The sequence below is a fragment of the Protopterus annectens genome, chromosome 9.part0, assembly GCF_019279795.1.
Source record: "Protopterus annectens isolate FY-2018-M chromosome 9.part0, PAN1.0, whole genome shotgun sequence".
Lineage (NCBI taxonomy): Eukaryota > Metazoa > Chordata > Ceratodontiformes > Protopteridae > Protopterus > Protopterus annectens.
In genome coordinates, this window is record NC_056743.1 from 139,712,310 (window position 1) to 139,727,099 (window position 14,790).

General features: G+C 38.6%; 1 protein-coding gene across 3 annotated transcripts in view; it reads left to right on the top strand.

Moving 5' to 3' along the window:
- Window positions 1–14,790, top strand: part of COMMD9 (COMM domain containing 9) — a 191,222-nt gene that overhangs the window by 19,314 nt on the left and 157,118 nt on the right. For 2 of the 3 annotated variants that reach the window (XM_044082664.1, XR_006366202.1), the window contains exons 4-5: window positions 5,404–5,438; window positions 10,303–10,406. In XM_044082664.1, coding sequence (XP_043938599.1) covers window positions 5,404–5,438; window positions 10,303–10,406 — 139 coding nt within the window. Of the gene's footprint in view, window positions 1–5,403; window positions 5,439–10,302; window positions 10,407–10,797; window positions 10,864–14,790 lie in introns of those variants that run through there. The other variant, XM_044082665.1, reaches the window with a different exon arrangement.

Genomic DNA, 14,790 nt, shown 5'->3' on the forward strand with positions numbered 1-14,790 from the left:
TGTTAAACTCACAGATCCTCATCACCAACTCCTGCAAACAAGATCTTCTTTGGTGGATGAGGCCAGATGAAAATCTTTGGTGTCGCCCCTTCCACATTCCCCAACCGAATGCCACAGTGACCACGGACACTTCCCTGATAGGGTGGGAGGGCCATTTTCAGAGAAAGACAGTCCAAGGCACATGGTCCAGCTTAGAGGCCAACTTGCATATCAAATGTTCTGAAGTTGAGAGCGGTGCTGTTGGCATTGCAGCGACTACATTCGCTCCTTCCATCAGGAACAATTGCGATTCATTCAGACAATATGTCAGTAGTCTGGTACATAAACAAACAAGGAGGGACCAAATCCTACCCCTTGTGTCGAGAAGCCATGAGAATTTGGCACTGGGCGATAGCTTCCAACCACTTTCTTATAGCAACACATATCCCGGGGAGCTCCAACATGATTGCGTACAGGCTGAGCAGATGCATCCTCCTGCCACATGAGTGGTCTCTCAATCTGAATGTGACGGCAGAATTTTCAGCCGTTGGGGCCAGCCTTGCTGCAATCTCTTTGCTTCCCCTTCAAACAACAAATGCAGCAGCTTCTTTGCCCTTTTTCCCCCAGAAGGGGAGTCACCGAGAGATGCTTTATTTCACAATTGGCCCATGGGTTTCCTCTATGCTTATCCTCCAATTCCCTTGATACCCCTATTTTCAAAGAAAGCAATTTGGTTGAGATGCAAGGTGATCCTCATTGCCCCATTCTGGCCTCGACAAGTTTGGTTCCCCTTCCTCCGGCCTCACCTATTACAACCTTCATGGATCCTGGACACTCGGAAGGACTTAATCTCTCACCCCCAAGGGTTGTCTCCCCCAAATCTGTCCACTCTCAAGCTGACAGCTTGGTTTCTCCACTTCCGTTAGCCGCCAGGCAGGAAATCCTCTCCTCACCTGTTCGCAATATTATTCTGGCCTTCCTTAAGACATCCACCAGAAAACTCTACAGAGATAAGTGGAAAAGGTTCACTCTCTGGTCTAAACAACGGATGTTAGACGCCTGAAAGCTCCTGCATCTGTTATACTTCATTACCTTTCTGAGTTTTTTGAGAATGGAGCATCAGCTTCTACTGTTTAAGTTCACTTGGCAGCTATCTCCACTTATCATAATGGTCTAGAAGGCGTTCCACTTATCTCCACATTTGCAAGACCTTTCTCAAAGGAGTTTTCCATAGCAGACCTCCAATCAGGCGGCCTGTAGAGACGTGGAATCTCTCCCTGGTATTACAGTCTCTCTCTCTTTACCCCCTTTTGAGCCTGCTGCAAAATGTGACCTTAAACTTTTATCACGGAAATATCTATTTTTAGTGGCAGTCACATTAGCTAGACGGATATCGGAATTACAAGCCTTATGCATCAGCAGTCCGTATTTAATTTTTCATAAAGACAGAGCATCTCTTCATACTAATCCATCTTTTCTCTCCAAAATGATTTCCGATTTCTCTGTCGACCAATCCATTGACTGTTTTTCCCAGATTATTCCAATAAAGGAGAATACTGTCTACACTCATTGGATGCACATAGACCATTACATTTTTACTTGGAAAGGACTAAATCTTTCTGCAAGTCAGACCAACTTTTGATCTCCTTCTCTGGACCTAAAACGTGATGTTCGCTTAGTATGAATCTATGAACTGCCCTTGCGAGCCATTTTAAGCCTAGCCAATTATCCCTTGTGAGACTCAAACCCTGCACCTTGTGTTTGTAAGGCTAACACCTTAACCATTAGGCCACCCTCCCACCAAAAGTGCCATATCAAAAGTCACTTTATCAAAATGGCTCAGAGATTGTATTACTTTTTCATATTCACAAGCAAATGAACCTAAACCTGCCAGTATCAGAGCACATTCAACGAGAGCCATAGCAACTTCTGTTGCTTTTCATTCCAGAGCTTCTATGGATGCCATTTGTGCAGCAGCCATTTGGGCTAAACCCCATACTTTCATCAAACATTACAAATTGGACGTGGTTTCCAGGGGAAGAGTGGCCTGTGGCTCAGTGGTACTCAGGAATGTTCTTCCATAAGGGCCACCCATGTTTTCAAGTATCTTGGGATTCTGTCCCATCAGTGATGAATGAGAATAAGATTAACAACATCAGATAAGAAGTTATGTCTTACCATAACGTTCCATCTGTGTTGTTGATCTTCTTCCATTCATCACATCCCACCCTCCGTCCCCCACCAAAGGCTCCTGGTGGATGTTATGGGTCCTGGTGGTGCTTTTCAGGGTTTTTGTGCAGAAATGGCCTCTGCTTTTACTTCTATATGTTGCATGCAAACTCGATCTGAGGTAACTGGGAGAAGGGCATTGTGGGTAGCAGCTTAGCTCGAGAGTTTTTTGATGTACACGAGCTTGGTATTTGCCCGACTGTTCCGAGGGCTCGGAACTGAACCCATCCGTGATGAATGGAAGATCAACAACACAGATGGAACGTTATGGTAAGACACAACTTCTCTTTTTAACTGCCTGGGGGGGGGGGGGTATAAAAGCTATTTTGAAAAATTGAGAGGTGAGATGGCAGTTGCTGCTAAATGCAACATGTACCCCTAGTAGTAATGATAATATTACTATTACACTTGTGCTGGAATTAAGACAATAATAGATATAATAGTATGTGTAGGAGTATTTTATTGTCCTAAATATATCCCACTTTTATTTATGTATAGGTAAAGTTTCAGCTTGTTGTTTGAGCATTTTATAAGTATGTTTAACACACAAATACATATTTTTTTAGTATTAGGTTTTTAACATATTTTAGCAATAATAACGGGTATTTATGCCGTTTATTTATTTCAGTGTTTTATAGTCTCTTAGAATTGGGACTTACATATGGTAGTTTGTTACTGTTGTTTTAAGCTAATTGAAGTAGTTGCTGTTAATTAATGAATTAATTGGCTGGAAAATGGTATAAATATCAGTGAAGGATGTTTATTAATTGATTCTGATGAAGTCTATCGTGTTCGTCTATACGAAAGCGCTAAATCTTATGGAGTTCTTGATGTGAATAAAAGACTGTTGGTTTTAATACACTGAGTGGACTGTTGTGGCTTTTGGAGTGCTTGGGAATCCTGTACCTGCTGTATTCCCTATTACTATTTCCTATTTATTTTTTGCTGACTCTAAGGCACAACACTGATACAGGAAGAGTGCCAGCAATATTTATTGAAACTGAGTTGATAGCAAATTTCCAGTCTTTGTGTGTGCGAGATAGAGGTACAGAGGCAGTTAGGAAATTGCCCTTTCCCCACTGTACTGCAGTCTCAGAATTGGTATGTGGGAGTAGCAGGGGGTGTTGGGGTGCAGGAGGCTTGCCACCTGAAAAACTATTTTTTAGAATTTATTTTGTCTATATTGGTTTTGTTTTAATTTGTTTTCAATAACTAGTGATTTCAACTTTTTGACAGATGTGTATATATAAAAGCATTTGTCGTTTGATCAAATTCTCATTTGACTGAATCACAAATCACTGAACACAACTGACTGAAAACTGATTTGACTGAATCACAATTGATGGAAAATATTCTGAGTAACATATATTCCATAAAAAGTTTTTTGTAGTGGTACAAGCCCCCATGCAGCCCCCTCCTTACTTTTTTATTTTGACTCCATGGTCACTCAACCATGGACAAAAGAGAAAACCCCAAACACAGTGTAAATTTGGTGGAGCACATAGCCCTATATTTATAGATCTGGGGGTACAACATGACCATCTCCATTGCCAAACCACATGCTCTTCTAGACTCTCTTCCCTAATAACCCCTGTTATAAGAAATTAGACAGTTGCATACTTATAGACTTTTATACTTTTTTAATCAATTGTGATTGAGGCAAATGAGTTTTCAGTCAAATGAGTTTGATTATTTGTGATTCAATAAAATAAGCACTCAGTCAAATGACAGAGACCAATTGCAATCAAATGTCATAAACCCAGAATGTATACAGATGTGTAAATAGTTAATATTGTTTTTTGAATAAATATTTGTTCAGCCAAGAATATATGTCCAGAATTATTGAATGCCCTGTTTAACAATTGCTGTTATGGTTAGTAGAACAAAGACTGACTATAACAGTTTAGTGAAAGATTCATTGTCATTACAGTTCTGTAACTGGGGAGTTAGTATAGTCAAGTCAGGAGATGTGGATACAGCACCCTCATATCAAGGAGCCGTGTAAGGGGTTCTTTTTTGTTAGTTAGTGTGTGTGTGTGTAGTATCTGCAGACAGAGTTTAAATGCAGCCTATCTCAAAAGAAAGTTTTTTTTCCTTTTGCAGTGAGTTTAGTTTTGTGGAATTGTTTTTAAGTATTTGTGTAGTTGACATTTCAGTGTTGATTAAATTTAAGAATGTTGATGCAATGGAATGTAGATTGTCAGTACTTGTAGTGGTTTAAATAGCATTATTTTTTCTTTTTTGATATTCAAAATGCAGATTTCTCTACTGACTGTAAGGTATTAACAAAATCTGAAGACTTTATATCTGCAAGCGTCAAAGGACAATTTCCTGAAAATTTCATTAGCATTTTTTTGAGGCATATCCTTGTCTCTTCAGTGAGCAACCATAGCTCAGTCAGTGATAGGGCCATTGCCTTCTCGAAGGTGGTTATTAGAGTAAGTACTGAAAAAAATGTCTGTTTATAGCAAAGGCATTGTAAACTTTTATTTAATAAGTATTTATGATGTTACCAGAAGAATTTTCATTGCTGTAGAATGCAGATGGTTATTAGGGGGAACAGTAATATTTATTCATCCTCTGCAATAGCACAAAGTAGGAAATTGTAAGCAGAGCAGCTTGGCATTGAGACTATCGGGAAGCATAGTAGATGTGCTGATATAGGTTGATGCGAGTTTCCACTGTGTGATCCCATAGACCTTTATTAGGATTTTTCAAGAATTTAAAATAAACTTGATGTTAGTTTTAGGGCATAGTTTCTTTTGTGAAATGAGTTTAATCTTTTATTCTTAAAATGAAAACAACCACCAAATGTATAGATTACAAGGAACTTGGCTGAAGACAACTTTAATTAATTTGTGCTACAATACATTCTAGTTATGTGAATTGCCTAAGTCATACTTTGGCTGGAATACCCACTCTTTGCTCTTGTGCTGTACGTGAGAACTATTTATTGCACACAGTGGTATGCTTTACTATTAATTAATAAATGTCTATGAGTGGATAATATACTTATTTGGGAGTTGCCCCCCTGCAAAACTTGCAGTACTGCAGTTTCTATACTATTCAAGTTAATTCTGTACTACATCAGTGCAGATTGTTTACATGTTGCTACTTCACTAGGTTTATGTGTCTTCGCTTGTCTGCTGTTTTGAATTTAAGATATTCAGAATATCATTGCTTTGCTTTTTACAGACCTACCTGGAGAACCGAAGCACAGGCAAATCAAGGTAAATGGAAGCTTGTTTACTGTCATTCTTTCTGATGTATTACTGTTCTTGTTAGCATTAGAAAGAAGGTCTTGGTACTGTGGATATGCAGGAACTCATTCACTCACATGGCACCTTATTAGAATATTTTCATTTCATACTGACCCTTTATGGCATCGTGACATTGTTTAGATCTGGCTTCCTTAAACTAATGACCTATCAGTTAATGATAGTGTGTAAGAGGTTAGAGTTGGTGAAACCAAATAGCACTAAGATTATATGTCTAGAGTGCAGTGTAGTGATGAAACCTGCTGTTGTTGGTCACTGTTAGGCATGTTTTCTTATTTACTTTCTTGTTTTCATAACTGAGTGAGTTACATGTTCCTGAGGCACATACGTGTGAAATGCCATGGTGGAAGACTGCAAGATACATTGGGCCGAATTCTGAAAGGTTACCACAAGGTGAACATGAGGATTAAAGTTTAAGGGTAAGGAGCTTTTCACTGCATACAGAAAGGCCCCTAGACTTCTAGGTTCCACAAAAGCCAGTGTGGTACAGATGTATTTCCAGGGGGCCAATGTGCATGGTTTCTTATTTACTTTCTTGTTTTCATAAATGAGTGAGTTACATGTTCCTGAGGCACATACGTGTGAAATGCCATGGTGGAAGACTGCAAGATACATTGGGCCGAATTCTGAAAGGTTACCACAAGGTGAACATGAGGATTAAAGTTTAAGGGTAAGGAGCTTTTCACTGCATACAGAAAGGCCCCGAGACTTCTAGGTTCCACAAAAGCCAGTGTGGTACAGATGTATTTCCAGGGGGCCAACGTGCATGGTTTCTTATTTACTTTCTTGTTTTCATAAATGAGTGAGTTACATGTTCCTGAGGCACATACGTGTGAAATGTGTAAGATACATTGGGCCGAATTCTGAAAGGTTACCACAAGGTGAACATGAGGATTAAAGTTTAAGGGTAAGGAGCTTTTCACTGCATACAGAAAGGCTCCTAGACTTCTAGGTTCCACAAAAGCCAGTGTGGTACAGATGTATTGCCAGGGGGGCCAGAGTGCATTTGGACATTAGGTACCAAACCTGAGAAGCTGTTAGCCTGGTGTTTTAAGCCGAGGAGGCAACTGAAACAGATTAATCTGATCTGAGATCATCAGGTCAGCTTTATGTCAGTTCTTATGACTGTTTACACTTCTTAATGGGAACTGTGGGCAGGCAGCTCAGTTTAATTTTCCAGCATTAACTCCTACTCAAGCATTTACACTTAAGTTACCTACTGTTATGCTAGAGGGGTGGCCACACCATTAAAAGTGCTCCAAAATGTAAGGGCATGATAAAAAGTAACGTTGTCAGAGTTGGATGGCCTTTCAGTGGCGATTTTCCATGTACTGTACTATGATCTTGCTGTGTTGTGTAACTGAGCTGTGCAGGAGAGAAGATCTTGCTGCATTATGTAACTTGGCTTTGCAGGCATACTTAAGGTGAACTACTCTACCTTTGTTTACACTCTTGGTCATTTAAATTCTCCTCAGTCCAGGGAAGAAGGCAACACAGGTATGCAGCTGTCTTCCTTTCCCTTATAAATACTGATAAAAAGGTATGTCAGGGTATTGGCCAGGGGTCTGTATGACTAGACCGAAAGACCACAACAGCGAATGTATGTACATCGACACATTTATGTCGATGTACATACAGAGTGAAACACCTAAACGGCGAAAACTGGAACGCCGAACGTGTTTCATAGCTAGCAGCACGATGGTGGGGGTAAGGAAATATATCCTTTTCCCCACTGTAGTGCGATCTCAAAGTTGGTATATTTAAGTAGGGTGTGTGGGTGTGGGTGTGGGGGTGCAGGGGGGCTTGCCCCCTGCAAAATCTAATTAATTTAATATTTTAGTTTAGATTTTACCTACCTGTGTGGCGCATTATGATGATGAAACACGTTCGGTATTCCGTTTTTTGCCGTTTAGGTGTTTCGCTCAGTATGTACATCGATGTAAATGTGTCGATGTACATACATTCGCTGTTGTGATCCTTCGGTCTAGTTATATAGAACCATTGGCCAGTAGGCTGAACTAGCTGTTACCATGGATCATATTTTCATCTGTGGGCAGGTTAGTTCTTGAATGAAAGCACTTGGAGCATTGTCATACTGCAGTGCTTCATTTGCAGGCTTCGTAGACAGAGATGGATTCATCTGTGGCAGTGTTTTAAAACAAAAGATTTTTTTCCAGATCCAGCTATGACAGTATGTTTTTGAAGAAGCTTTTACCTGACAGCAGTGCAAGACTGTCTTTTTAGGCATCTCTGGAAAGAGAAGGCTAACCATTGAGTGCGCACTTGTTAAAACTAGCTTTGTAAGAAAAAAAAAGTTGAGAGCACACATTGTTGACTGCAGTAGAACATAAAAAGTGTTTTGCTGGGGTCCAAGGCTGTGTACCCCGTATTCCCTCACATCTCTAAATGTACCAAACCAAGATCACACAGAAGTGGAATACAGAGAATCTTTCTTATCCCTACTTCTACAAACTCACTGTATTCAGAGACTTTGTAAAATATGGTGATCCCACTTTGTCAAAGCATTGACTGGACATAAGGATTCCTCACATTTGTCAGCAGTCATTGCAGGAGATATTATGTCAGATCTCTTCCAGTTGTCCACTTGAAACTTTGTCCAAATTACTAGAACCATGGAATGAGGAAGGGCTGCTTTTGCTATAGGTTTGGAGGGTAAGGGTCTGCTTTTTACAGTTCACTGACTCAGTATAACATCAGTAACCAGAGTAAAAAAAAGAGTAATAAACATTAAATTGAGGAGTCACCAAAATGATACATTCAAATGGATCTGATTGATAATACAGTTTCAATGAAGTTTTAAGTGACCCATTAATTTGTTCCACTGATGGCTGAAACCATAACAGGTAGATAATTAAAGACATAGTGTGTGTAATCAGTCTTCTTCCTGCAGAACAAAGGGATCTACATGGCTGGTTAAGGCAAAAGGAGCAGTTTAAAGAGTGACTGGCTATGTTGGACGTGCTATATTAGGAGGTGTTACAGCAAGGATCTTGCACTCTTTTCTTGAAGCAGCCGTCAGCAGTGCATCTTATGCACAGAGGTATTGCATAGGAATTATGGCTCACTCCAGTTAGATGTGCTGTAGCATTTTGCATGAGCTGAAGATAGGTCATATCCCTATCACAGAGTTCTTTTGAGAGGTTGTTGCAGTAGTCTAATCAAGAAGAGGACACTGCATCTATAGCTGCAAGTATTCCCTGTTGGAACCAAGGATTTAATCTGGATAGTGATCCTAAGGTAATGAAAGAAGATTTGGTAATAGCTGATACCCGATCTGTTAGTGTCAGCTGATCAATCAGGATCACACAGACTTTAAGTCTGGATCAGAACATTTTCGCCATAGATGATGGTTGTGTGGGGGGAGACTAGGAACACAGGAAGGCTTGTAGATAGCTTGACTGATCAACTCCTCTTCCACCTCTTTGTATACTTTTGTTCTCTGGTGACTGCACCTCATCCAGTTAAGGATGGGATTCCCTGTTGTCTTGTGATATACCAAGGGCAACTTTGTGTTTTTTGTCAAAAGAAGAATTTTATCTGCATTGCATTGATACCTCAAATTTTGCCTTTAAATGATATCATAGGATGCAAGCATGTACTGCTTGAATAATAGCAGGCCAAGAATGGAGCCTGAGGGGACTACAGTGCTGAAGGAGTGGTTCCTAACATAACTGTGTCTGAAAGCTGCCCTCTGAATATGATAACCCAATATGTAAAAGGCAGCCCAGTCATGAACTCTAAGGCAAATTACAATATGTCTTACATGATCCACCTAGTTAGATGTAGCTAAGAGAACCAATTAAAATCAGGGTAGAGTAACAGTGTTGATCTATCACCAATTATTCTTGTAAGAGTCATTATAGGAATGTCTGTTGCTGATGCCTGGTTGGAACAGGTCAGGAATATCGGGGGTATTGTGAGAGTTTATGATTCACGCTGAACTGCGTGAGCCTTCTCAGTATCCTTTCCAAAAAGGCAGGTTGGAGAGAGGCAAATAATTTTGGATTGTTCAGGGATGATTGTTCCAGGACAGTAGCATCTTCCTAATTTGGAGAAAAACGCCCATCCTTGAAGACATTGTTAAATAGAAAATGGAGTGCAGCATATACTTACAGGCTATAGCAACCATGAATGAGTTAGATGACTTCATCCATGTGCATCCTTGGTTATCTATCCAAGCAGTCCACTGTAACTATTGTTGCAGAAGATTGATTTTTTTGTTTGAATCTGGATTTGTTTTATTTTATTTGAATTGAATTGTGGTGAAACACTGATCAAAACTGACTACTTTCAGTCTCGGCCAGAAATAACATGCCACAGTGAAGTTTACATTTAGTATAGGTATTGTAGCAGTTTCATTACAACACAGTGAAGATATAATGAATGACCAGTCCAATAGATGAACTTCAAGACAGTGCTTATGTTTGCCTTGTGTAATGTTTGTAGTTTTTACTGCAGTTGGCTGAAGTGATATCTGTAAAGTCTGTGGTAATTCCTTTTTCAGAACTGTACTGCTGTTTAAATCTTACCAGATTATCTCTGTGGCGATCCTTTATTCATGTTACATAACAAAAAATAATGCAGTAGAGATGCTTGTTTTCAAATTTGATCATTCTTGTAATTATTATGTAATGGTGGGAATGAATTGCTTATTTAGAATATGTTGTTATCTAGACACTTGAATTTGTAAGTGGGTATGAAACTTTTCAGTGCAGTAAAACTGTGGCTATACATGGCAAAGCAGTATTACCTTGCAGTTTGCATTCTAGATTAATCTGTTTAACATATTTTCCAGTCTCTTTGCCACAGATGATTGATTTTGACTGGAGAGTGGATGTGAAAACAGCCTCTGATAACATCAACAGAATGGCGGTGCCCAGCTGCTTATTACAGATGAAGGTATTTTTGGTTGTGATCCTTCTTGTACATTTTGTTGAAGATCTATCTGCCTGGTAATAATAGCACTGAGGTATACTTAAAATTGTGACAACTGATGTTCAGAGAGACTTATCCTAAGCCCTTTTGTGTGCATCCTTATTTTTCAGGTGTACAGTCCTGCCTTCAACTTCCTTTCACTTTTGTACTTTTTTATATTATTATAGCTGCGGTCTTGCCTTATGTCTTAAGGTAGATCTGTGTCACGGGACTTTGCCAGAGTCCTCCTGTATCTGATTTTAACAGTCTTGCCAAGATAAGCTATGAGTGACATAACAGTACTAAAGGCATGTATATTTGTCGGTGCTTCCATAGGATTCCCATTTAATTGTGTTTATTTCAATTTATGTACCAGGATAGTCCAGACAATGTCAAAGAACCCCTTTTCAGCAGAGTGTCAAGTTGAAAAGTTCCAAGAAACAATTTTCTTAAACTACGTAAGGTTTGAGTTACAAATAGTAAAACAGTTAAGTTGTACATCTGTTATATCAACTTATAGAGTGAAATTATCAAATAGGTCTTGTATGATCAAATACAGAAGTTCATACAAATATTACGTATACATGTTTGCAATGTCAAATTCTGAAGAAATCCATTAATGCATCAATTTTATATGAAGAAATATTTAGTTATATAAAATTGTCACTCTGCTTGTGGAGTGATCATCAGTGAACATGACGTAGAGCCAAGCTTTTTGTTGTATGATTCCTCAGCTGTGCTTGAATGTTTTTTTAGTTTTGGAATTATGTTTGCTGTGTAAAAAGACAGTTGTCCATGAACATTCCACATTTCTGTGCATTTTTTGCAGTCTGCCTTTAATTAATGAATGATACTTTGACCATGTCATCTGTCTTCCCACAATCAATGGTTGACTGTGTAGCTGGCAAATTCTTTTGCAAGGTAACAAAAATAAATGCCTCTTCCACCAAGGTGAAAAAGGTATCAAACATTTTTTCTCTTTACAGAATTTTCAACCCCAACATAATGTTAGGGGCCTACCTTCTCAAACACTAATTACTGAAAATAGAGTAGGAAAAATGTTCACCATAAGGATCATGCCTGCATTCATTCATTGTTCATTTGAGGTAGACCCAGACATACATCTGCCCTGCTGTTACAGGAGAAACCTCTCCTATGATGCAGGAATTTTTAAGGAGGTCTGACTAGAGTAAAAAGACAAAACTTCACTTTCTGCCACCGGAAGAGGTGAAACAGAGACAAATGGGCTGAAAGCAACAGGACTGGAGAAGGTCAATGTAATGTTTTACTACAGTGCTTTCAGAAAAAACCAGAGGGAAGGTGAACATCTCCCTCTGCCTTAATATTGGTATGACATCCAACTAAAATGGACAGCAGTCTCACCATTCTCTGTTCTTTTTTTTTTTTGCCACGGAGTGATCGTTTGTCAATAGGTTTTAGTCAGACCTTTCTAAGTAAGTTCCTGATTGATGTGGGGCGGGGGGGGGGGTGATTGGCAGAATATATTGCACAAGAAAGAGTTGATATGGCAACTTAGATTGGCAGCCGACCACCCACCAGGTATAAATGTACATATTTCTATAATGCCTATATTGAAAGAGAAGGCAGAATCAGTTTAATATGTGCATTATTATTCATTATATATTTATTATAAATATATATATTTTTAAATATTAGTTTTATTTTATACATTATACAACATATTTTATATCATATACACAGGAATTTTACTATCAAATGCACCAGTATAGGGCATATTTATGTATACACATGTATAAAAATTGTTTTTTACTCATTTCTTCAGTATTTTAGTAGATGAACTGATTGAATTAATTAATTATTTATTTTAGTGGCTTGATATTCATGAGAAGTGGTATCTAATGTTTAGTATTGGTCAACTTTGCACCAATGAATTGAAAGTTTTGATTATTTAAACCTGGGAGTTTTTATGTCATTTGTTCTGATGAAGTCATTCTGTTTGATGAAAGCGCTTAACCTGTGGTTTATTTTTGTTAATAAACTTCTCTCTCTGGACCCGCAACGCTGTGCTCTTTTTGGTTAATCGGTTATATTTTGAGTGCATTGAACACCATTGGTTTGGACTAAGTTCCTGACAATACATAAAAAACTAATTTCCTAGATTGTGAACTTTTTTTGTAATATTGCAGTTACTGCGTTTTGCTGTTATTTGTTGAGGCAGTGATTTTTTTTTCTAAGGGGCATGACATCTCCAGAAAAGTTTATCGACTAGTGTGCTAATTGAAGATGATTTCTGGCCAAGGACCATTTTCTTTCATGCCTATTTTGAGTAGGAAAAAAACATGAAGTTTAATTTGTGAACTGTGTGTGACTTTTAAAAAAAAGACACTCCTTCACTGGACCTGTATTTTTCAGGACTACCCAAAGGATGCAAAGCTTTAGTATAGGTGCAAAGGACATCCTCCTTTCCCCACACTGAAAACCCTTATTTATATCTAAAAATTACCCCAAAAAAGTTAAAGCAAGGAAAATGGATAAACCCTAGAAAATTCTGAGTAAAGAATTGGTGGCTATTGAATGAGAGGCCTTAGTGACCCCAACAGTCATAAGGCATGAAACATAGGGCCATAGAGGCAGTACATTGATCTTCGCCAGTCCTGTTGCTTTCAGCCCATTTGTATCTATTTGTTTCACCTCTTCCAGTGGCAGAAAGTGGAGTATTGTCTTTTTACTCTAGTCAGACCTCCTTAAAAAATCCTGCATCATAGTAGAGGTTTCTACTGTAACACGATATCCTGACCATTTTGATGCAAGGTGCACTAAAGGGCCAGTCCTTGAGCTAGTTATTGCACAGAGATATGCTTGCTTGAGAGAGACCTCTGTTCCTTTACCCTGTGGTCAGAGTTTTGAGGACCTTTTCAGCCCCTCTGTCTCATTATTATAGGGATTTGCCCCATGTCATGACTTTTTTTTAAGTATATAGAAGTGTGTGTGGGGGTGTGTGTGTGTGTGTACATATGCATTATAGGTATTATTATGGATCTTTGACTTAGTTAATTAGTGACATGTAAATCCTGAAACATGGAACATCAAAGGAGAGAAATGAATGAGACCTGTACTTTATGAGATTATGGAACATTTGGGATCAGGGTATTGGTCCTATCCATACCGTAGTGGGATTTCAGAGCTGGTATGTGTAATTAGCAGGATGTGTAGGGGTGTAGCAGGCTACCTCTGCAAAAATATATATATAAATATTATGTCCCATGTTTTGAGATTTTTATCTTGATATTTAGATGTTCAGTCTTGTGGTTATTCGAGTACGTGACCTAGATCATTGTCATATGTGTTTATGTGCTCATGATTATATTACTTAAAGTCAAATGCACTACAGTGATATGCAAGATATTGCTGCAAGCAGGTTGGCAATGCATATTAATGAAAACACCAATCCCTAATGCTATATCAATCGCAAAAGGAAACAAATAGTATTCTCGTGATTGGTAATAAAAATTACAAAAAGAAAAATAATAATAAAATAAAAGGAAACTACTAACATGCATACTTGTTGTGTGCATAGTGATACTGTCAGGGAAAAGTTGTTTAGTGACCTAATGTATAGAGTTGAGATTAATTGCAGGAGAAAGATTAAGGTTAACACATGAGTAAAGTGGAACAAGGGGCCATAGCGGTGAAGATGGCCACATCATTGTAATAAACTGAATATCTTCTGTGGGATGTCAGCACCCTGTTCATGAGCCTCTGGAAAGTTGCTGGTACTCCGGAGACTGACTTACTTGACTTGTTAGTGGAACAGGTCATCTGGTGTGGAAAACACCATTTTTCATTTATTTCTGGTACTAGTGGAATTTGCCAGTAGCCTTTAGTAAGTCAAAGGTAAAGTGAAACCTAGCCCTACCTAAATTTTTCAGTAGTTCGTCTATCCATGGCCTAGAATATGTGTCACTTTGAGATGTTTAATTTTTTTTAACGTTGTTGTAAAATGTGATGGGTCCATCAGGCTTTGGGAATCAGTTCAGTGGGGTTAATCCTACTCATGATAGGATTCCTCTCTAATACGACTTTTGAATGTTTTTTTCTACCTCTTTTTAACTAGTAGACATTGGGGTTCTGTGGTTTTTGAGATGGTTTTAGATGCACATATTTAGCGTTGTGTTAGATTATATTGGTTCTGCTTGGATGAAGCACTATGACAGCATTTTGGTCTCTAACTGATGACAGCATGCAAAACTGTGACAGGGACATCCTTACAGATGTCCTTTTTACAGACTTGACAAATGTACATTTGACTTCCTTGGCTACTGTTTTCTCCAAAAAAAAAACTGAAATTGGTATCGGTCCACATGCTGGTCCCTGGTTTAAAAACGTC